This window comes from Triturus cristatus, chromosome 3_1 (assembly GCF_964204655.1).
Source record: "Triturus cristatus chromosome 3_1, aTriCri1.1, whole genome shotgun sequence".
NCBI classification, from domain to species: domain Eukaryota; kingdom Metazoa; phylum Chordata; class Amphibia; order Caudata; family Salamandridae; genus Triturus; species Triturus cristatus.
In genome coordinates, this window is record NC_140583.1 from 102,875,756 (window position 1) to 102,898,156 (window position 22,401).

Genomic DNA, 22,401 nt, shown 5'->3' on the forward strand with positions numbered 1-22,401 from the left:
TGCCTACAGGGGTGAGATTTACCCTTTGCCTCCTGAACCTATGACTGTCGCAGGTCTTTTTTATTCCCTCCACCTTGGAACGACCAAGTGGCTGATGAGCCACTTGGTCGTTCCAAGCTCCCACAGCACTTTTGTGTTCTCTGAATGGCTGATCCTCTCTAGCAGATTGAAAAGGTAATTGCTTGTGATAGGTTCTTTTTAGGTTTTGTGAAAGACCTGTTGTTGGCTCACAGTTGGTTTAGAGCCAACCCATTGCTCACCATTGGTTGCTTCTATTGTCACTCTCATTTGTTTGCTTTTTATTGGTTCGCTTGTATGAGTTTTCCTTCCTCTTCTAGTGCTTGAACATGGTCTTTAGCATATCCTCTTTACCTCTACTTGTGTCCTTCCACTGCTTAATTTCCAGGCACTATTTTTTTCCCCTCTTGGTTAAGCCTTCAATGTGTGCACATGTGTTTTCCAGCTGTCTCCCTCATGTAATCCTCTTCCCCCCTTTGCTGCTCTCCATTGCTTTTTCTTGACAGTGTCCTTCCCCCTGCCCCTCCATGGTGCACACTCTCATGTGCTACTCCCTCCTGTGTTGCTTCCCCCCTTTCACCTGCCACCTCTCTGTTGCTATCCAACCTTCCTTTTGCTACCCACCCTCCCCGTTGCTGCCCCTGTCCCATCTGCAGTCCTTTTTCTTTTTCTCATTTGTTTTCCGGAGTACAAGGCAGAAAACTGCTGCCAGCCTGTCACCCTTCAAACCACTTTTGCACTGCATACATATATATACTTTTTTTTTAAATGAGGCAGTCTGAGACCTATTGGCTATGTTGTGTCTACTGCCAAAAGGCTTCATAAATATGGCACCCCCACACAACTAAAAATTGTTCTCTGCTAATCCCAACGGCTACTTTTTAAATGGTATGTCTAGAAACTCGGTAAATATAGAAACACACGGCCAACAACATTTGTTTAAAGGTTCCGAAAGTATCCTGACAAACCTTCCACCCGCCGGGGGCGGCCATCTTTGGGCACGCGGGGTTTCCGGAATAGATTGGATGCCGAGGGATTTGCTCTCACCCTGGGATTCTACACCGCAGTGACGTCATGCAGGAATGCCCAGCTGTTCAAGATGGCCGCCCCCATCAACTGCACTCATAGGCTTTCAAGATGGGTTTTTAAATAAACCACCTGGGACTTGGAACAGAGAAGTATGGAACATGGCTTTCAATGTACAAATATAAACCTCGCTGGAGTTTCTCTCAAGTGCTACAGTAATATGTCATTTTAAAGCACGCGACACAGGCCTGCACAAAATGCACCATCCTTTACAAATGTTCGCTTCGGAAAGTTTATTATTTTCAAAATGTCGAAGTTCTCACCACAAAGGGCTCTCACTTCACCCCTCAAACCAGTCAAGAGAAGACATTGGACAAAATATATAAAAAAAATGTAACTGTCATGTTCTTTCACCAAAATATTATCAGAGCTGGTATAGTTTTTTTAAGAACTGTATATACATACAACTTAAATCGTGTCAAATTTAATATTTAAAAAAAAGTAAAAATAAAGTGCTTGAAACTAGGTTTTCGCAGTTTTGACACCAGGTTCAGAATACTGTAAGCGCAAAAATATATTATCCATTGAAGTTCTACTAGGAAGCCAGTGTTTTCTTACATCACCAAAAGTGGGGTATGTTTACCTCTTAGGATACAGGGTACATGTTTGTGGACATTGAATTCAGCTTCGCAGGGTCACAGCAGCAAAATATAACATAAACACAACATGTGCATTTGTAAAGCGCATAATCACAGCGAAGGGTATCTTGGCACTGAATAACAGAGGTTTATTGTTACCCATCTCAATGGTACTCATTTTATCGACCTCAGGAGGATGAAAGGAGTGGACCTACCAGGATTTGAAGCTGTGACCATGAGGTCAAACACACGCCCCACACAGCACTAAGCCACCAGCCCCAGCTTTCGACTGTGTTCGGTCGGTCTCAAAGCTCACCCCAGGCTATCCGAGAGATTAAATGTCGCTGCAGATTAAATTACTTAAATGCCCTACTTTGTTCTTTTATTTCTGTCTGGGAATAAAGTAACATTTCTGACCGATTTAGGCCACAATTAGGAACACCGAGAAAAAGCAAGTGGACCACATTTAAAAATAGATTGTAGGTTCAAGATTCTATAAAGCCGTGCCTTCTACTCTGTAGTCAAACCGGGGTACTACTGTTCTTGTTCTTAAAACGTGCCTGTTACTCAAGATTTTCAAACAATACATGAAAAATAAAATATTTCTGTGAAATCTGACTAGGGCCAAATCATCTCTAATTGATGGTGAGTAAAAACAAAGAAATGGCAAACGGGCATACATCGTAATGTGCAGCAGGATACATTCGTCGTTTGCGAATACATTCATTTTTGAGTTCCCATTAATAAACTGAAACGTCTGTAGGAGTTCCCAATTTCTGGCAACTCAGGGAACGAGTGTAAATAGAGACATAACGTAATTTGCCCAGGATCACACAAGTTGGGATTCGAACCCACGTCTACCGACTCAAAGGCTGCAAATTTGCTAAGTTATGATCATGTATAAAGGAGCTACCCCCTTTCTTTTAAAAGCATGACAGAAACACCGACTATGCACCGGAGACAAATACGTGTGACCCCGTGGTTCATGGCGAAAACTGTCTAAATCTTTATCACATTTAGGGTAGTTTAACTTTTTCAGACAGACGATGCATTGATAGGAACTGGAGACGCCTCACTGTCAATGCAGCGTCTTGGCACCGAGACGTCTTCTGCAGCCCTCTGGCTGCTTGAGACAGCCAAAGCTCGCCTGCTTCTCACGGTCTGTGGAATGTGGGGGGGGGGGGGGGGGGGTCTCACTGTATGCCTATGAAAGACCTTTAACAGTGCACCCGCAGCTCGTAAAATGCCCCTTCTAAAAGAAGCATGCCACCTTTTAAAAGTATGCGGGCACATGGTATGCCCACAACATCAGCCGGGGCTTTGATTCTGGGGTCACACCCGAGGGGGCCAGATTTCTCAATGTATTCATTCCTCACCAGGGAGCTCAGTCTGAGGCACGGATTAAGGTAGGTAGCCTTCTCCCAACGGCGATCCCACACATACGGGTGCAAAGAAGAAAGGAACCTTCTGGAATGCCAGGCATCCGAGTCCTGCTTGACCCATTAACCCAAAATTTTAGTCAGATGAGAAAAGGTGCCATACATATATCGTCATTCTGGCGAACAAGGCTAAGTTTGAACCATTTCTATAGAAAATTGTCTGCATGGCCATGGGAAAAGTTGCTGCAAAGGAGTCCCAATAGCCCACCGTCATTTTTTTTTATTTTGAGAGAACCTAGTGGTAAAACGAAAAAACTCGACATTTCCAACATAATTCCTAGAGTTTTGAATACTTTGCTCAGAACACCAGCATTTAATAGAATATTGTCTCAAACTTCAATAGGTGACAGTGAGCCGAATAGGATACGTAACACTTCAGAACACAACTTTTCCACAGAATAATCAACAGAATTCATTAAAAAAAAATGCCAGGGGAACTTTCCATGGCCCTGACTCAACCCGGAAACGCCTGTAGAGATAGCTGGAGGCCCTGCCTGGGAGTCTGGATAAAGGCATCCATCCCCAAGCATCGTTTTTTGTTAAACCAGTACAGTTCCCACAGCAGTGACTGACTCTTTCCACGGCTATATGTCACCCTACGTGATGTGCATTTTATTTTCTGCCTCCCAATGCTTTCATCACCAGTAATTTACATAAAAGCAATACCCGTCAATCATGTTTCATGTGTGGGTGTGTCGTAATTCCATGTTATATGGCTTATAAATCATTGGAAGTTGTCAAATAGAAAGTGAAATGTAAACTAAAAAGTTAAAAACGTTCGGTAGTATGCAAAATGTGTAGTGGGTTACTATTATAATGAGGCAATAGTGCTATCTTGGGGTTCTGGAGTCAAATACAAGCACCCCTTTTCTGCCTTACTGTTTATCATCCTGTTACCTCAACTCCAGGAGGGTACCATTGAACCCCAAAAGAGTTACCGGCTCGGCATCTCATCGATAGATTCTGTCACATTTCATCAACCAACCCTTGGCCGCGCCAGCCCACCGTTTGATACAGAAGTCTCAAACATATACCAAATTTGAAGACAATTGTCCATTTGTATCTAAGCGTCTCGGCTCCTGGAATGCTTTACATCCTAGATAGGTACATCTCGTTGACCATGTGTTGCGCACTCGCTGGCTCCAGCGACTGCGCTGACCCATCTTCAGCTATAGGCTGCTTGGCAGAGCAGAATGTGCTTATACACCAAGTCCACCCTGTCCTGCAGGAGCTGGGCATGGTCTTCGGACAGAGGCCCCAAGTCCGCGGCCAAGGGTTCATGCTCTCGATAGAGTCTCTGAAGCTCACTGGCCGTGTTCCTAAGTCTGTGCAGCTCCAGGATTTTCCTGGCTGTCCCTCTTCGGAAGAGGCAGACCGCCCTCAACAAGGGTTCGTTGTACTTATCCCACATGGCACGCACACGGTACCCGTGCACCAGCCCAGCCTCGTTGTCTATGAAGACCAAACCACCATTGGGCGCCTTGTGGAGGTTGCTGGTGGCCCTCTGCATCACATGGGGGTCCCACTGGAGGCTGAACAGGTTGCTCACCAGCCGGTCAAAGTTGGCCGTCAAGTAGTCAAAGACGATGAGGTCGGTCCATTGCATGAGCTCCAACAGCTCAGCCTGGGTCAGGTTCTCCAAGTCGGCCCTCAGTGGACGCAGCCGCCCATCCTCAGACCTCAATGCTTTGGGGGCCACCACGTCAGTGAGGTTGTCTATCCATGGAGTCAAACTTACGATGGACCCATCTGGCCACTGGGAGCCAAGCAGCTCCTTTCTTACTTGACTCCACTGTACACTGTTGGCGCTCACCCTGGACAGGGCCATGGGAGGCACGTTCTGGATACCCAGCAGCCTGGCCAGGTAGAAGGAGAAGGCCTCGCCTTGGATTTGTTCCAGATTAATGCCATATCTGATGCAGGCTTTGGAGCCATCTGCGAACTGGGCAAGCCGGTTGGAGCTGCGACCACAGCCCTTCTCCAGAGAGATAACGCGTGAAGCCCTGGCTGTCTCCATCCAGGAGTCCACCTGTGCATCCGAAAACCCAACTGGGGATGCAGCTTCAAGTGCGCTGCTCCAGAAGACGCCACCTTGCACCACGTTGTGTGGTTGCTGGTCCACACGGATGCCACCCTTGTTGATCACCATGTCTGCAGAGCCACCGTTTGAGCTTCTTTGGCCACCGGGCAAGGTCAGCAGGGCTCGGAAAGTGTTTGGAGACCGTGCAGAGAGGTGGGATCGCTTGGTCCGGCGCTCCTGGTTCTCCTCCGGGGAACCCAACAGCCCTATCCACAGCACGAAAGCACAGCCTGCTAGGAAGAGCAGGGCCACAGCCACAGAGTGCAGAAAGAGGAGTGGCTTCATCCCTGCTGCTGAAGCCTGTCAGGAAGGGCACTGCTGCCTCCCCATCAGGACCGCAAGAGCTGCCACTAGTGAGAGCCACAATCAACCAATGAAGCAGGATTTATAAAGCACAGCTAATCACCCGAGAGGTTATCCAGGCGCTAGAGGGCACCAGTATATGAACTCAGCTGTAGAACCTGGTCCGCTGCCAGGTGTATATGGTGGCACAACATCTGACCAATCCTTGTGAAAGGGGTCTTGTCACCGGGGTATGCTTATGCACGACATGTTGCCATCTTCTGTATGTCGAAGGCACAGGTTCGATCAATGCTGGTCATGCTCTCTTTTCACGCTCAAGGTTTGGTCACTGCCGCATCATGTCTGGTTACCGCTTAATCCTCACGCATGACATGGTCTGGTAATTGGCACGGCTGCCTGCCACGATCTGATGGCCGTTGTAGCCTTGTGCTATATATCCCTGTTTACAGTTGTACCCTCGTGCACAAAGTCCATCACTACTGTATCCTTGTGCACAAGGTCCGATCACAGTAGTATTCTCGTGCACACGTTCAATCACAAAGGTGGACTTTTGGTTCAAGGTCTGATCGCGGCTGCATCCTCGTGCACCAATCTGAATACTGATGCATCCACTTGCACGTGGTGGAGTACTAGAGAAGCCTCGTGCACAAAGTCACCTCACTGCTGCGTCCTCGTGCACTTTTGTGCCTTATGCACACGAGCCCGTCACCGCTGATTCCTCTGCAGAGGATCTGTTGACTGCTGAGTCCTAGTGCATAAAACCAGCCGCTGCTTTACTTCCAAGCACGTGGCCTTGTCACTGTTGTATCCTTGTGCACAAAGCCCGATCACTGCTGTATCCTCGTGCACAAAGCCCAATCACTTCTTTATCTTGGTGCACAAGGTCCGATCACTGCTGTATCCTCGTGCACAAAGCCCAATCACTTCTGCATCTTGGTGCACAAGGTCCGATCACTGCTGTATCCTCATGCAGACGCTCGCTGACTGCGGTATCCGAGTGACCATGCTGTAGCGCCCCGACAGCGCATTCCATAGATCCCACTGCTGGGAGCAGAGCACGGACTCTCCAGGATGGCTGTGTAGTCCTATGTAGCACAGAGGGAGGAGGGGGCCACATCCGGGAGCCTGCGTCGACCAATGAGCACTATCACAAGACTGGTGCAAGGGGCTGCACCCTTACAGACGGGGTCGGCAAGCAACGGCCCTATATCCGCCGGGTCTTGTCTCTGTGGAGCGGTAGGCTTTGGGTCGATTACTGCAGCCCACACAGAGTCTCCAATGTGCACCATGCACTCAGGTCCCTTGCACGGCCACTAGTCATTGCTTGACGTCACCAGCCTCGCGCTCACCTCCTGAACCTCGGTGGTCAGCGCCCCAGTCCGTGCAAAGCCAGTTTGTGGACTACAGTCTCTGACTGACAAGTCCTAACAGACCCGGTGTGTCTCTGATTCACGCCTCACGCACTCCAAGAAGGATGTCTCCGAATGACAGCTCCGCAGCAAGACCCAGTGTGTCTCGGATTCACTTCTCAACGGCTCATGCACTCCATCCAAGATGTCTCTAAGTGACTGCTCCGCCGCAGACACAGTGTGCATCTGCTTCCAGTGCCCAGCAGTGCTCAGGGTTAGGTTTCACAGCGCTTCTCTACTCGTCAGATCTTGGTTTCTGCGCCCCAAGCGCATGCAGTGTAACATGGGGTCTTCGTGGCACTAGCTGCAACAGTGAGAAAGGCTGTGGGGGAGGGGTACGATTAATCGCCCCCGCGGACTTTACGACCTCAAGCGCCTGGCACCGGCCTTTCACTGCCCGGACTTCATGCAACGAATGTCCCAGCCTGAGCGGCTGTCTCTTCTCGCGCCTCGTGCACCAGAGGCACTGAAGTACTCTCTCCTCGCCCAGACCTGCACCTGCTTCGTCCGCTCTCTCCTGCAGCACTCTCTCTCGCAGTACACCTGCAGCTCTCCGTTCTGCAGCTCGGTCTACAGTTCTGGCTCCCTCCTCCAGCTCTCCCGGGCTGCAGCTCCCTCTACAGCTCCGGCTCCCTCCTCCAGCTCTCCGGGCTGCAGCTCCCTCTACAGCTCCGGCTCCCGGGCTGAAGCCACTCTACAGCTCCTGCTCCCTCCTTCAGCTCTTCCGGGCTGCAGCTCCCTCCACAGCTCCCGCGCTGCAGCTCCTTCAGGTCACTTCTTGCAGCTCCCCTGCGCCGCTCTCCCCTCTGCAGCTCCTCGAGCCCCCCTCAGCTCGCGCTACCAGCCCAGCTCCGCTCACAACGACTCTGAGCAGGGATTGAAATTCCAGGCACCCAGGACGCACGAAGAAGAGGGGCTGGGGGCTGGGCAGCGAGACTCCGCCCCTCTGAAGCAGGCCACGTGAGGCAGCCTTGGTGGACCCCACCCACCACCCAGAGACATCGTCAGCCATGTGCGCAGATCTCAGGGGTAAGCGTGTGCCCGCCCCCGGCATGTGCAGCAACAGTGCATGCACGCCTCATGCGTGTGCAGCAACAGTGCATGCGCGCCTCCTGCGTGCGCCTCGTGAGCTGGCTCTTGGCACTGATCTCTTCCCTGACTGTCACTTCCCAAATTCACCGAGAGTGGATGACAAATGCCCCAAGGCCAGGGAATGGGTAGAATGCTTGCAGCATTTGCAGACTTCCTTAAAATCCTCCTCTGTAATGCACCTGGTGCTCATGTAAAGCGCTCTGATACCCTCGGATCGAGTACGCGCTATATAAAACGGGAGAAAAAAAGCGATTTCAGGGAAATCGAAAAACACATGGAGTACAGCTCACCAGCTGGGTGGAAAATGCACTTCTTGGAGCACCGTCTAGTTCACTGGTTCTTTGAACGTACCATGTTTCAGAGCACAGGCTGACTCACTACTTCTTTGCACTTTCTGGAGAAGTCTCATTTCTTTGACACGAGGCCCGAAACTCAGCAGAGAAGCTCAGACTTGAGCATAACACACGGAGCACCGTCTCACTCACTGAGCGTGAGTCTCACGCTTAGCTACACCTTCAGTGACGTCTGGAGAAGTACATTTTGTGGACAAACACACATTATATGTATATATATTCCTATATATGCTTACAATGTTTAGATCTTACTTTGAATGTATCTGAGTATATATCCTCTATAGACATGGACATTTACACACATACATACAAATTCACATTTAAACATTTTAAGCAAACAACACTGCTTTGCAATGAGAGGTTGTAGACAAATTAACGTGTGACAAAGTGCATGTCTTTCTTTTTGCTGGGTCGCCAGCTAGTGCATTACAGCAGCTGTGGTGGGGGGTAGATGTGTTGCTTCCGCTGGTGCAGCAGGTGCAGTGGCACCGGGGCCCAGAGGCTTGAGGGGCCAACTGAACCCTGATTTTTGCTGCATTTTGTAATTCATACAGCGCCCTAGAAGGTGTGTGGGGGAGGGGGGGGGGCATTTCCTTCCTGGTACCAGGGCCCATGGCACACTGGTGGTGGGACACGAGGCGGGGACGGGGTTGCTCAGGCCAAATAGAGGGGGGTGGGGGGAGGTGCCCCATCTGCATCCCCCTAGAGACAGCACTATTCTTTCTTATTGATATGAATGCCACTTCTTCCAGCACAGTGATTCTCACCGTGTGTGAACCCCAAACATTGGGGCCCGTTCTCTCTCGTTGGTGTGAATGTCACATCTTGTAGAGCAGCCTCTCTCATGGGGTGCAACCCCACCCCTTTCTGAACCATCTGTCTGATTTTGTGCAAGTCATACATCATGGAGCTCAGTTTCACTCACTGAATGTGACTTTCTTGGAGGCCAGTCCTTATTTGATGTGACCGCCGAGCCTTGGTGCGAAGTCTCACTTATTTTAAGTGAGTTTCACAGTTTAGAGCACAAACTCACTAAACAGGTGAGTCCAAATATATAATGCACTGTTTAACTCAATGGATAAGTGTTAAGCAGTGGTGTAACAAAACTTAAGAGGGACCCCCTGCAAAATACATGGAGGGAGGCCCTCTGACCATACTCAGGAGCTCTCAGGCCAGGGTACTCTGCTGAGGGGGCCCCTCCTGCACCACAGGTGCTTCTGGGGCCTTCATTACGTCACTGGTCTCAAGTTCCCTTCCATCCACCCACTGATATCCCCAATTTCACCTTTACGCTCTTACATCTATCCATTTTTCATGCATCATTCAATCTTTCCCCATTCAATCAATGCATCCCCTCTGCCATCCACTGATCCATCCATTCTGGCATCCATGCATCCAGTCATTCACTCTGTCACCCATCTATCTTGCCATCCATTCATTCACCATCCATTCACCTTCCCATCCATTATTATCCATCTATCCATCCACTCTGCTATCCTTTCACTCATCCATCCACTTTGCCATCTATTTGCACATCCTTTCACTCACTTATCCCTCCATCCCTTTGTTCTACCATTTTTTACCTGTCAACCCACTCATCCACCCATCCATCTTTTCACCTGTCTATCCACCGATCCATTCGTATGATTTGACTTTTTGTGAGGCAGATTTGAGGAAAATAATCCTGATTTGCCTGTCTCACCTTTGTAATTGGATGTTCGTGGGTTTTTAGGTCTCCGAGGCCCAAGACTCTGAGCTCTCAGGGCATTTCTTCTACAATGTATCGCATTATATGATTGGATGATCCAGTTGGACTGAAAACGCATTTGTGATTTTGGCACATTTTTCAGATATGTCAGTTTTTGGTGCAAGGGTGTAGCCAGAAAAATTAAATCATCCCCTCCATCCACTTTGTACTAAACCTCTAAGTGATGAGAAGCAAGTGAGATCAACTCTTTCCTGTATAGTTCTCATCACCTGTAACTCAACTCATCTATCCACTCATCCTGCTACCCTTCCATCCAACAATCATCCTTTTTATCTTTCCATCCTTTCAATATTCTAACCATCCATTGACATGCCATCCCTCCCTTTGTTCTCACATTATGCCATTCTTTCACATTTCCATGTTTCCATCTGTCTATCCATCCACCCATCCTTCCATCCGTCCACACATCCATCCATCCGTCCATCCATCCATCCATCCATCTGTCCGACCGTCCGTCCATTTGTCCATCCTTCCGTCTATCCATCCTTCCGTTGGATCACTGATAGAATATCGAGGAGCAAAATATCGACCTCCCAAAATATCGATGACAAAATATAGAATGCCAGAATATCTACAAACAGATAAGTACAAAAATATCGAATCCAAAATATCGTTGTAAATAATGTAGTTTGTTAAAATATTGAATATTTAAATGTCTTAAAAGTAATGTAAAATAATAAAATAATAAATATAATTAAGTAAAACATACTTAAAAATGCTTAAATAACCTTAAAAATAATAAATAATTAATGTAAATTAAAAAGTATATATGCATTTTTATTTTTTAATACATATATATGTTAACTTAATATTATTAAAAAATATTCATTATTTTTAGTGTTGGATAGTGGGAGGGTAACATTTACTATTCCCACTCCAGTGAGTGCAACAGTAGGGAAAGCGTTAGATAGCGGGAGGGTACAAATTCCTATTCCCACTCCAGTGAGTGCAACAGTAGGGAAAGCGTTGGATAGCGTAGGGGTAAAAATTACTATTCCCACTCCAGAGAGTGCAATAGTAGGGAAAGCATTGGATAGCGGGTAGGTAAAAATTACTATTCCCACTCCAGAGAGTGCAACAGTAGAGAAAGCATTGGATAGCGTAGGGGTACAAATTACTATTCCCACTCCAGTGAGTGCAACAGTAGGGAAAGCGTAGGAAAGCGTCAGGGTTCAAATTACTATTTCCACTCCAGTGAGTGCAACAGTAGGGAAAGTAATGATTTAATAATTAAATATATATAAATTAATTATCAATACCAATAAAAATGTATTAAACATTAATTCCCAATGGCAAATTATTTAATAATTAGTAATTATAAATACCAATACATATTAATTATTAAAAATTAATCACCTATTAATAATTAACCACAAATTATTTTCCGATACCAAAAATTAATAAGTAATACAAAATGTGTACCAATTAATAATGAATTAACAGTAAATTAATTATCAATACACAAAAATATTTTCAATAATTATTTAATTACAATTAAATTACTTCCCACCCTATTCCCCTATAAACACACATGCCGCTCCGAATAATAAATTAATACAATTAATATAATTATCAATTAAACAATTAATAAAAATGAATTACCAATTAATAAAACATTATTAACAATTAATAATTAACAATACATTATTTATCAATACCAATAAATAAAGTTAAATATTTACTTAATTACAATTAAATTACTTCCCACCCTATTCCCCTATAAACCCACAACCCGTGACAGAACTGAAACACAAAATTAAATTAAAAATAATTCCTAATTCCTAAAAATTAATATTTAATTCACTATAATTAAATTACTTCCCACCCTATTCCACTATAAACCCACAACCCACTACGGAAATTAAATTACGGAAACATAAAATAACATAAAATTCAATACTTGAAAAAAATTAAAACATACATTACAAAAATAATACATACTTTTAACACATATACTAACATGTAAAACACTATAAAAAAATTCGATATTTTTAACAACTATATTATGACGATCGATATTTCTTACCTGAATTTCGATATTCTGCACCACTATATTTTGGCAATTCGATATTCTGTCCATTCTATATAAAAACTCGATATTTTGGCAATTCGATATTAAAAATTCGATATTATGTCTGTTCACCCTTTCCGTTCAATGACACACATAGATTTATTCCTATTTTACTCTTCTAGCCACTAATCCTTTCAATCGTCTGTCCCTCGCTCCACCTGTCTATCAAACTGTTCATCCATCAGTTCTTTCCCAATACCTTCCTTTCGCCAATCGAGTGTCTCACTCACCCATCTATCCATCTTTCAATCTGGCTTTGCATTAATACTTACTTTTTTCTTTTTAGTCACCTTTCTTTCCACTTCGCCTTTCACCTTACCTTCCTTCTTTTTATATTTCACCCCTTCTACCTTTCCTTACCTTCAACCTCTCCCCCTTTCCTCCTTTAACTCTTTTCCCTATCTTGTTTATACCAAGATTCTATATTTTCTGGCATTTTTCCTCACTTGCCTTTCTCCCACTATCTGCTCCTCGCTCTGTTTTGTCCTCGTTTGCACCATTACTTTCTATTTCTACTGGTACAAACTCGGCCTACATTCCAGCACTTGACTCTGGCCTCTCTGCCCTGGCCTGCCATTGCATGAGACTGTTTGTGTCCGAAACCATGCAGACTGAAGAAGCAAATGTATAACGGAACAACTTTTAATGAGACGTTTAGTGGTTACCCCCACTTAAGCGGGGTGGGTTTCATGAAGCCACTGGTTTGGTGCATGACGTGGAGTTTTAAATGGTCCAAAAAGGAGCAACAGCTTCACCCAAACCATTGTATCTAATTACAGGCTTTTCCATTCATTTCACGCTTGGCTCTATGGCACTGGCCGCTTCACAATTTAAATTCACTTAATATTTATCACTGATATTTCCAAAATATGTTCCCTTATAGCTCTAAGCTCTTCAGAGACCAACAGCAGGAAAATACAACAGCCTGTGGGCAATTCACTGATTTCAAATGGGACTTTCCAGATTTAACCCTGAGAGGGAGAGACTCCCACAGTGCTGCTGGCATGTAGGTCCCTAGACCTTTACTAGATATGTTTAGAAAGGTTGGTATTGCTGACCGTAAATAATAATAAATACTAATACTAAAAAAAACAGCTTACTTTTCATATTTAAATGTGGGCCAGTGATTCTGGGCCCTTTGGTTCCTCTAACCCTCAGTAGTATGAGACACACGGTCTCTTCTTTTTTTTCTCTCCCTCTGTATATATACATTTATATACATCTACGTAGCACGTTTCGTTAGGCTCACCAGAGGGCACATACATAAACTGACATGTATGCAGTTCTATCATTTTAAATGTGCCAGTTTCTGCTGCAGCCCCCCCCCCTCCCCCAACGAGCGCATTATGCAACGCAGACACACAGACCGATTCAGCCTTCCATCCTTCTGAAGATGGCAAATTGATTCGTATTAAAATGAGTGATTTTTACACCTGTTATTTACAATGTTTAGAGAACGAAGTAGCGTTTTATGAAGCGCTATATCACAGCAAATATATAACAATTCATATACAATGAACCATGAACCCTGGGCATCCCGCTGTGTTTTTCTTGTCTGCGTGCCCCTGCACTCTCCATTGTGCTGCTGTAATCGTCTGGATTAGGACACTGGCACTGCCTAGTTTGGCAACATGTCAAAACAAGCGCCTTGTCTGTGTGTCTGATTGTAGCGCTGCAACCGGGTGAGTGAGATTTTACAGGAAAGCTGTAATTTCCCGTCTTGCGAGACACGATAATGATCACCTTTGTGATTTCCAAAAAACAAAAGGCTACTTTCAACCGGTAAGTTCTTTTCAAAGTGTTTATTTTTTTTGTTCTCCATAAAAACATGGTAACGCGCGCCCTCCGGTGTCCATATAAGATATTGTCACAATTCAGTACTTCAATATAGCCCCTTAGACAGAACAGAAACCAAGTCAAAATAGACATCAGCGATTTCCGAAGAGTTCAAATTCAATCACGTTTTGTCTTGTCTTATTTTTTTTCTTTTGAATGTCATCCTTTTATCTGTCGCATACTAAAGCCTGCTCATTATTCTTCCATCATTTCCTGATTTATGTTCTTTTCATCAATACTTTACCCTTTATCTTTGCTTGTATTTCCTTTTCAATATGATGTTGATTATGAGTGTTCAAAGGCAACAACACCGATGTTGATGATAGCAACAACAACGTACATAGCTTCTTCTTTTTTGTATTACGCACCTCATTCCTTCCTGTTGAATGCACCATTTTGACAGTCCTTTTATATTTTATCTCGTTTATTCCTTCCACATTCCTTCCTCCATTATCGTCATTTAATTCTCTATCTTTATTTCTTATCTTTGCCAATTAATTAATTTATTCTTTTTCCATTTTCTTTCTCTTTCTTCCCTTATTCCATTGTTTTAATCTTCTTTCGTTTCTTTGATATTGCGGTTCTCTGATTTCCTGCCTTCTCTGTTCCTGCGTTACTTTAATTTTCTACATTCCATTTTCTATATTCTGTACCCTGTCTACATTTGCATTACTGCCTTTCTTCTTCATTTTTGCTGACACAATTTGGGTGCGCTCTTACTCATGCACATCATTTAGAGATCGTCAGAGGTCGCAGTTGGGACCCCTAGCTTGCCCCTTGCTACCCCAGACACTGCCTTTGTGACCCCTGGCCTTAGAGCTGGCAAATCAATAGCAATAACACAGGGGCGTCTCGAATTATCAGAGTCAGGTTTTAACCTCGTTACTGCTAATTTTTATTATATTAATAGTGAATAATAATTTATTATTCACTATTAGTGTAATAAAAAGTGGAGCATCAAGATTTGGACATTCACTGGCATCTTAGATGAGAAAAATAAAATGGTTTTAATGTATGTTGTGTGTTTGCATGTAGGTGAGAGGTTAGAGAGAGTGTACATGTGTGAGCATGTTTGTTTGTATAAGAGATTGTGGATGTGTTTGTGTGTGCTAAAATGAGTGATTAAATATAAGTGAGTCAGAATAAGAGTGAGTGAGAGAGTGTGCATGAGTGATTCAGGGTGAGAGTGAGTGCACGAGAGTAGGTGAAAATGAATGAGTGCAAGTCAGTGCTAATGATAGAATGAGTGTGAATAAGTGAACGTAAGTGAGCATGTGTTGTTCTTGCAGATCCTCTGTGGACCTGGCATGCTTCTTGGTTTATAGAAGCACCCTTAACCAAATGTTGGCACTGGAATACTGGAGCCAATACTTGCATATGGGATCCCCTTGTCAGAATGCTACTGCTGGCACTCTGATGGTAGGTTTTGGCATGGAGGACCCATGAGAAAATGTAAGCACTGACCTCTTAGAGAAAATTCTTGGCATAAGTCGCACCTGTGGCAAATTGCTTGAGGTGGTCCATTGGAAGAAATTCTTGGCATATGGGAAGACAACTGTGGCAAGTTCATGGGGCCATCCATGACAACATGTTGGCCTTGACTTATTAGACATAACCTTTGACATAAGGGACCTCAATAATGCAAGAGAAGCAATATTAGGAACATTCTGGCACTGGCATTTTTTGTGTAATGTTCTGGCAAAATGGGCCACAATGGCATAGTGCTGGTCCTAGCAATGTAGGTAACTTTTTAAATAAGGGGGCATCCATAGACATTTTAAAACTTAATTGGGTGAACTCATGGGGACTGTCAGAATTCAGTAGCTTGGCACACTATGAAATTACTTTAATATTTAGTGAGTGTTTTTTAGAGCCAATGGCTTTTTAGCCAATTTATGTGAAAATGTTGCATTAAAATATATTAGTAAAGCCCATTTTTTCAAAAGTTTCCCAGATAAAGGAACCCCACACCCTTTGTTCTCTCCTAAAAGAATATATATTATTAATTATGCAACTTCAGTAATTTTAATTATTGTGAGGACATCAGGATTAAGGTCATGTGACATCACTTCTTGGGACGATGCAGGATCAAAGGTCATATGATGTCCCTTCCTGAAATCATTTAGGTAAAAGGGTATATGATGTCACAAGCACTACCCATGGTATTTTAGTGACTCGACGTGCATGCTCTTACTTTCACCTTCCTTTTTTCTTCTCTTTCTTTTAGGCTTCTCTATTCTTCCTTTTGTAATCTCTGAGGGGTATATTATCTAATGATGGTGATAATGACCGCCAACCTCAAGTATCGGCATTTTTAATATCGCATCCTTTACCGGATACTTTTCGCATTGTTATCAGTGTATTTTCAACACGTTGGTAACATGCGATAGTGTCCGGGAAAGGACACGAAAACTCCCACTAGGAGGAGATAAGTATTAATGCGATGCCTTGCCTTCGGCGGAAATGGATGCGTTAGCGGCATTTATATCGCAGCTAACGCCTATGGAGTGCCTGCAAACCCCCTTTTCCTGGCCCATTGAGCGATATCCGCCTCGCCCTCTGCAAAAGGCACACACCAGTGAATACAGTACAGTATACAGTATGTACAAAGTTCAGATTACAGTACAGTGAATGTTGGACACCTGCACCCTCTGGGACATGAGCAGAAATAATTGCACTATGCTAAGAGGCTAAGGGGCTAATAATACAGCATGAGGATTAACTCTTTGGTGTCTGTGGCTCTTCAGAACGAGATCAGGGCTATTCTCCCTTATCTTCCGCCAAGTAAGTCAGGTTTTTTTCAGGTGTTAAATTCCTGCATTGATGGGGGCTTAGCGCAAGTTTTTTTATCGCAGGACATCTTTGGTAATAGTGCTAAGTGGGGTTAGCTACTTTTTCCGTGTAATATTTGTAAGGAACGTCTACCTTGCATGTCACTAGCGATAAATATAGCTGGCCTGCAAGGCGATAGAATAACCGGTTTGTATCGCACGAAAACTAGTGCTAGCATCGGTTTGCGCGAGCTTGATAATAGCGCGATTAAAAAAACACTGTAGCGGGACGAAAGTGCTGCTAACGCTGCGATAACTCGCTTGATAATATACCCCATGGTGTTTATTTCCTTATGCTGCATTTTTTTCTTTTGAACTCATATGTTAATCTATTTCTCTTCTTCTTTCACACCATTCATCCTTTCTGTCTGGCTTATTGTTTTTTTTTTCTTGTTTCTTACTTTGTTTTTTTCTTTCAAAGGGGCATGTTTACAAGCTGAGGATAAAAATTATCGCCGCTTTTACGGCCGTTTTCGGCCGAAAAGCGGCGATCATTTTATTGCCTAATTAGCAAGGCCACGCTAACGGGTGAAACCTTGCTTTAGCGTGGGGATTCCTAACGCCCAGCTTTGCATCTCTAATGAGATGCAAAGTGGGCGTTCCTGACCTAACATGACAGGAGAATTGTCGCTAAGCGACATTTCTCCTATCATCAAGCCCCACACTATGAAGCATAGCGGCAGGAAAAGTAGCGATAACCCCTGTTATCGCTACTTTCCTTACGCCCGCTTCAGGACTGACTTAGCCATGATATTCTATGGAAGGTGGATATCATGGCTAAGTTTGTGAGTCCCTATCAGCAAGCTAACGGCACACTATGTGAGATTATCGCTGGGTTTCCAGCGATAATCTCACGTTAGGCAGTTAGCGTGAGGATTTTTATCGCTTTTGAGATAAGTGTTGCTAATGGCACGCTATCTCAGCGATAAAAATCCACGCTGGCCGGCGATAATTATCCTAGCGCTAAGTGCGCTTAGCGATAATTATCGCCGGTTGTTGCTGATATGCCCCCATGTTGGTGAGAGGAGTTGTAGTCAAATCTCCTCCCATAGGATAGCACTGATCGTAGTTTTCCGTTAATAGGTGAATACCGACTTTATGAGTGTGAACATCACTGCATACTTTGATTGGAAGGTGGGCAGCTGTATGACATAAATATTATATTACATCAAGTCTCAACCTTCTCACCACTAGGCTGTGGTTGCTTGTTCAAGCTCCCGCACAGTATTAAAGCAAGATGCTCAGCTGTGTAACCTCCTTTCTCTTCTGCTGGAAGTCTGACTTCAAGGAGCACAGACAGGAGAAGTAGTGGGCGCCACAATCTTTCACTCCTCTGCGCGGCAGCGTGGGGGACCTTTGAACCCCACTTTTAAATGTATTTTTTGAAGATTGAAAATCTGTCGCAGTATAAATATATATTTGAGGTGTTTCCAGGATGTCTTCTTTCAAACTTCGCCCACGTTCAAAGTAAGGATGACATTGTTATATAATATAATATTTTAAAGTAATATGTCTATAACTCTCTACAAATGTACAACAATAACAGTATAATGCAGACATGTTAGGTAAGACTAGTGTATTCTAATGTAAGTGACAGCACAAAAACAAATTAGGTGGTTTAATGTCTAGATTACTGTAAAATGGACTATGACTAATTGTTTTGTGTGAGGATTGTGGTGTATTATATGGTGCGCTTGTACAACTTTACCATATAACACACTTGCAAAACTGTCTTATCTCCAGAAGGCTCGTTTGGAAAACCTTTAGCTCAACCCCTGGTAGCTGTATCTTCGAGAACCCAAGGTTTAAACAAAGGAACAAGTGTAAAGCATTTCGAAGCACCAAGAAACGAAATAAGAAAGTCATACAACACATTAGAAATCCAACATAATTAATAAAAATAGATATTTTTATGAATTTTTAGACACCAAAATGAGCAAAATCCACCAGAGGGTTCCGGATATATATATTTAGATTTTTAAGCAAAATGTAAATTTCTTCTTTGTAGTTCAAAAGTGAAAACAAGCATTGGTAACTCCAAAGTTTTGAAATTTTGAAAAGTTTGAAAGAGTTTTGTTTGACTACTCCGGCCCTAGTGGGAAGACCAAATGTAACAGGGAGTTCAGGGGGGTCACTAATGAGTATGTGGACAGTTACCTGGTGACCAATGCAGTCTCCAGTCCAGTTCCACACTTTATATCAAGACCTCTGTAGACTTCAACAGAGTGCTCCTGATGCAGGATGCTGAGGTTACCCTGGGTGCTTTCGGTTGACAGGCATGTCCTTGCAGTTAGTCCTCAGTCCACAGGTTCGGTGGGTTGACTTTGGCCACAGAGGTCTGTGTCCTTCATTGTCTTCTTTGAGCCAGTAGAAGGTCAGCTGCGGCTGGACTACTCCGTGCAAAGCTGGTCGAGCGATATCATTTGGTGAAGGCAGGTGTCCAACCCAGACTCAGACGACACTCCTGTTCCGACCAGACTCAGAGGCAACTTTTGGCCATCGAGGATTGGTCTATTGATGCCCCCAGTGGCTGTCAGCAGTGATTCACAGACAGGGGCTGCTGACTTGCCAGAGTGGACTTATTCAGCTTTGATGGCCCTGGTGATAGCTCCAGGGGGTCTGCTGACAGACGCGTGAAGTCACTTCTTTGGTCTGGGCTTAAGGAGTGACTTTCCCATGAGCCAGGAGCCACAGACTTAGTCCTTTCTTCGCTAGCCCGAGGTGCCGCAGGTGCAGTCCATTAGACAGTACAGCCTCTCTTGGCAGGTCCAGGGGTCAGCAGCGTTGTCCTTTTTCGGTCCTTTCTCTAGTTCTGGTGTGATTTGAGGTGCAGGGCGCTAGGAGTAACATATCTATGCCCTGGGGGAATGATGGGGTCACTAATGAATGAGCTGCCAGGAACCCGCCAAACTTGTGATAGCTTCCAGCTATGTATGGCATCTAGCAATTCCAGAGTGCACTATTCTGCGCACTCCTAAAATGTCTGAACCCTTCTATGGATGTTAAGAGCTTTGGAGCCCACCCCAGAGTTGTGGGTACCTGTAGGCTACATACCCATGGGAAAACCGGTCTGGGTGATGAACTCCCCTCTCTGTTCCCTCTGCTAGCCTGCCTACCTGACCAAAGGGCCAACCCCTCAAGAGTGTGATCACCATTTACCCACCAATGGCGGTTTTGCATCTGAACCTCACCTTTGGGGCCAACACTCCGAATGGCTTCCTGCAAGGGCGAGGCAACACATGGAGCTGTCGCATTGCTCCCCAGGAGGACAGAAGGCTGTCTGGTGGCCGGCAACTCTGTGAGGCCACTGGACAAACTGGGCAGTAAAATTGGCATTAAATTTGACTTGGGAATCATGACCAGTTTAATGCTATGATTAATTTGATACTTTGAAGTACCCTTTTTAGTAGTCCCATTAAGAAAAATGACAAAAATGTCAATTTGCAAGTGTTGCTGTCAGGTCATATTTAAAGAAAATGTCCTACTCAATACATCTCCCTGCCTCATGGCTACATAGGTCCTTAGGGGCCACTTGCATATATATTGTTAAGGGAAGTGAGGGCTTTGGCATTGGTTTACATTGCAAAGTCACACTAGCAGTTTAGAACTGCCCTTCCTGGCTGTAGTGGTGGGCTGGGAGCTATTTTGTATTTTGTCCCATTCAGGGTGGCACAACCAGCTGCAGGTCTGGGGGGACACTCTGTCTTACATGCCTGGGGTACCCCTGGCACCATATTCAGGGGACTTCTAAGCAGTGCTTTAAATGGGCCGGTGCTGTCTGGTACTGAGTATATGCACTTTTTTATTTTGAGAGGGAGAGTACCTGCACTTCTCAAGAAAAATATAATACTTTTAATTGGTGGGTACTGGCACTTCTCAGAAACAAGCAGGCACTCTATTACAGAGTACTACCTGCACTTCTATTTTTCCATTTCAAGCCCTGCTTATAAGTAAGTCAGCATATGCCAATTGGGGGTAGTAAATTCAACATATATTTAGTAGGGGTTAGAACACTGGCACTGAGGTCTGCTTAACAGACCTCAGTGCACTCTCAGAGTAGAAAAACCAGCACCACCAGTCAAAAACTTTGGGGGCGATCACGCAAAAATTTCCTTACATTGTAGAAATGCTATGTGAATGCTAGTGGCATAACAAAACCTGAGGGGGCCCCTATGTAAATTAAATGGAGCCCCCCTCCCACCCCCGACTCTATCAGGAGCCCTCAATGCAGGGGCGCGCCGCCCGTGCACAGAGCCAGATGTGGCCCCCCTGGAGCTCCTGGGGCCACCGCACCACAGGGGCTGCAGGGGCTAATGTTACATCACTGGTGAATGTAAATACGAAGTTTATAATGTAGTTTACACTTGTTTTTATAAATAGTGCCTGGGCAAGGTTTATTCTCAAACTCAACGTTTAGAGTTCCTCGGCTGCTTTTAGGTCTTGCGTGGCGTTGCAGCGCAAAGATTTTGCGAGGGAGCGATTTCAGAAGAGCGCTTGAAGCCCCGCCCCTCATTTCCATTGGCTGGCATCACCGTTTATGCTAAACGGTGGCCTGCCATTGGAAATGAGGGGTTTTGGTTAACGCCCTTTCACCTTTTTGTCCGGCCCATCTGGACTGGCTTGTCTGCTTTGCTGTCGTGGCAAAGCATTTTCTTATCTTTGTCAGGGCTATCTGTTTTCACTCAAACACGGCTGAATGAAAACTGATGGCCTCCTGCCTACCCGCAATGGCGAGCGCTTGGTTTTAATGTAATTTAACCCATTCTTCCAACATAGGCGGGGCATCTGTACGGCCGTCAGGAGAGTCAGTGTGCTTTCATTCCTTGTTTTTAATGTAATTTAACCCATTCTTCCGACATAGGTGGGGCATCGGAGGGGAGGAACATGGCGTCAGAAGGCTAGCTGTCGCGGGACTCTGCTCCGGGTTCTGAGCTCTCGCTAGAGCGCCACGCCCCCAGCTGTGATTTCGGAGACGCTGAGCGTGTCACCCCCTCACCGGCGAACCCAGGGGTTTATGCTGCCACTTTACGAGCTTGATTTCGCTCTTTCTGTATCTGCTTAATCTGGTGCATCGAGGTTTTGCTGTGTTTGCTGTGTTTGCTGGACCCTTGTATGCGTTTAATGTGCCTAGAGAGAGGCATTTCAGCCGCGCCGGAGCCTTATCTCATCTCACGGCCGGTCGGCGCGGCTCTGCCACAGGTATTGGACCTGTGGCATTGGGCCGCCCTGGAGCTTCGCCGCGGGAGGCAGGCGAGATATTTTCAGAGGGACCTTTTTGCCGACAGTCTGACCCGGGGAGAACCACCAGATGCTACAGTGAGTGCAATAACCGGGAGGGCTGGGAAAGCAGGAAGAGCCCCACGAGCTACGTTTAAAATACCTGCAGTACCCACGGACCAGCCAAGAGATCAGGCAAGAGAGGAGGTGGGTGCTGGCAAGGGGGGAGCAGGAGGCTGCGGATATGTTTCAGCTCCCAATAGTGTGTCATCCTGTTTTGTTCCCTCCCAAATAAGTGAGTGGGGAGCCCACAGTGGTGT

General features: G+C 45.1%; 1 protein-coding gene across 1 annotated transcript; it reads right to left on the bottom strand.

The window, feature by feature from the left end:
* Positions 1-1,325: 1,325 nt before the first annotated feature.
* FJX1 (four-jointed box kinase 1) lies at positions 1,326-7,805 on the bottom strand. Its single transcript, XM_085643488.1, has one exon. It carries the CDS (start codon positions 5,484-5,486, stop codon positions 4,287-4,289), a length of 1,200 nt encoding a protein of 399 aa, XP_085499614.1. The 5' UTR covers positions 5,487-7,805; the 3' UTR covers positions 1,326-4,286.
* Positions 7,806-22,401: the final 14,596 nt, after the last annotated feature.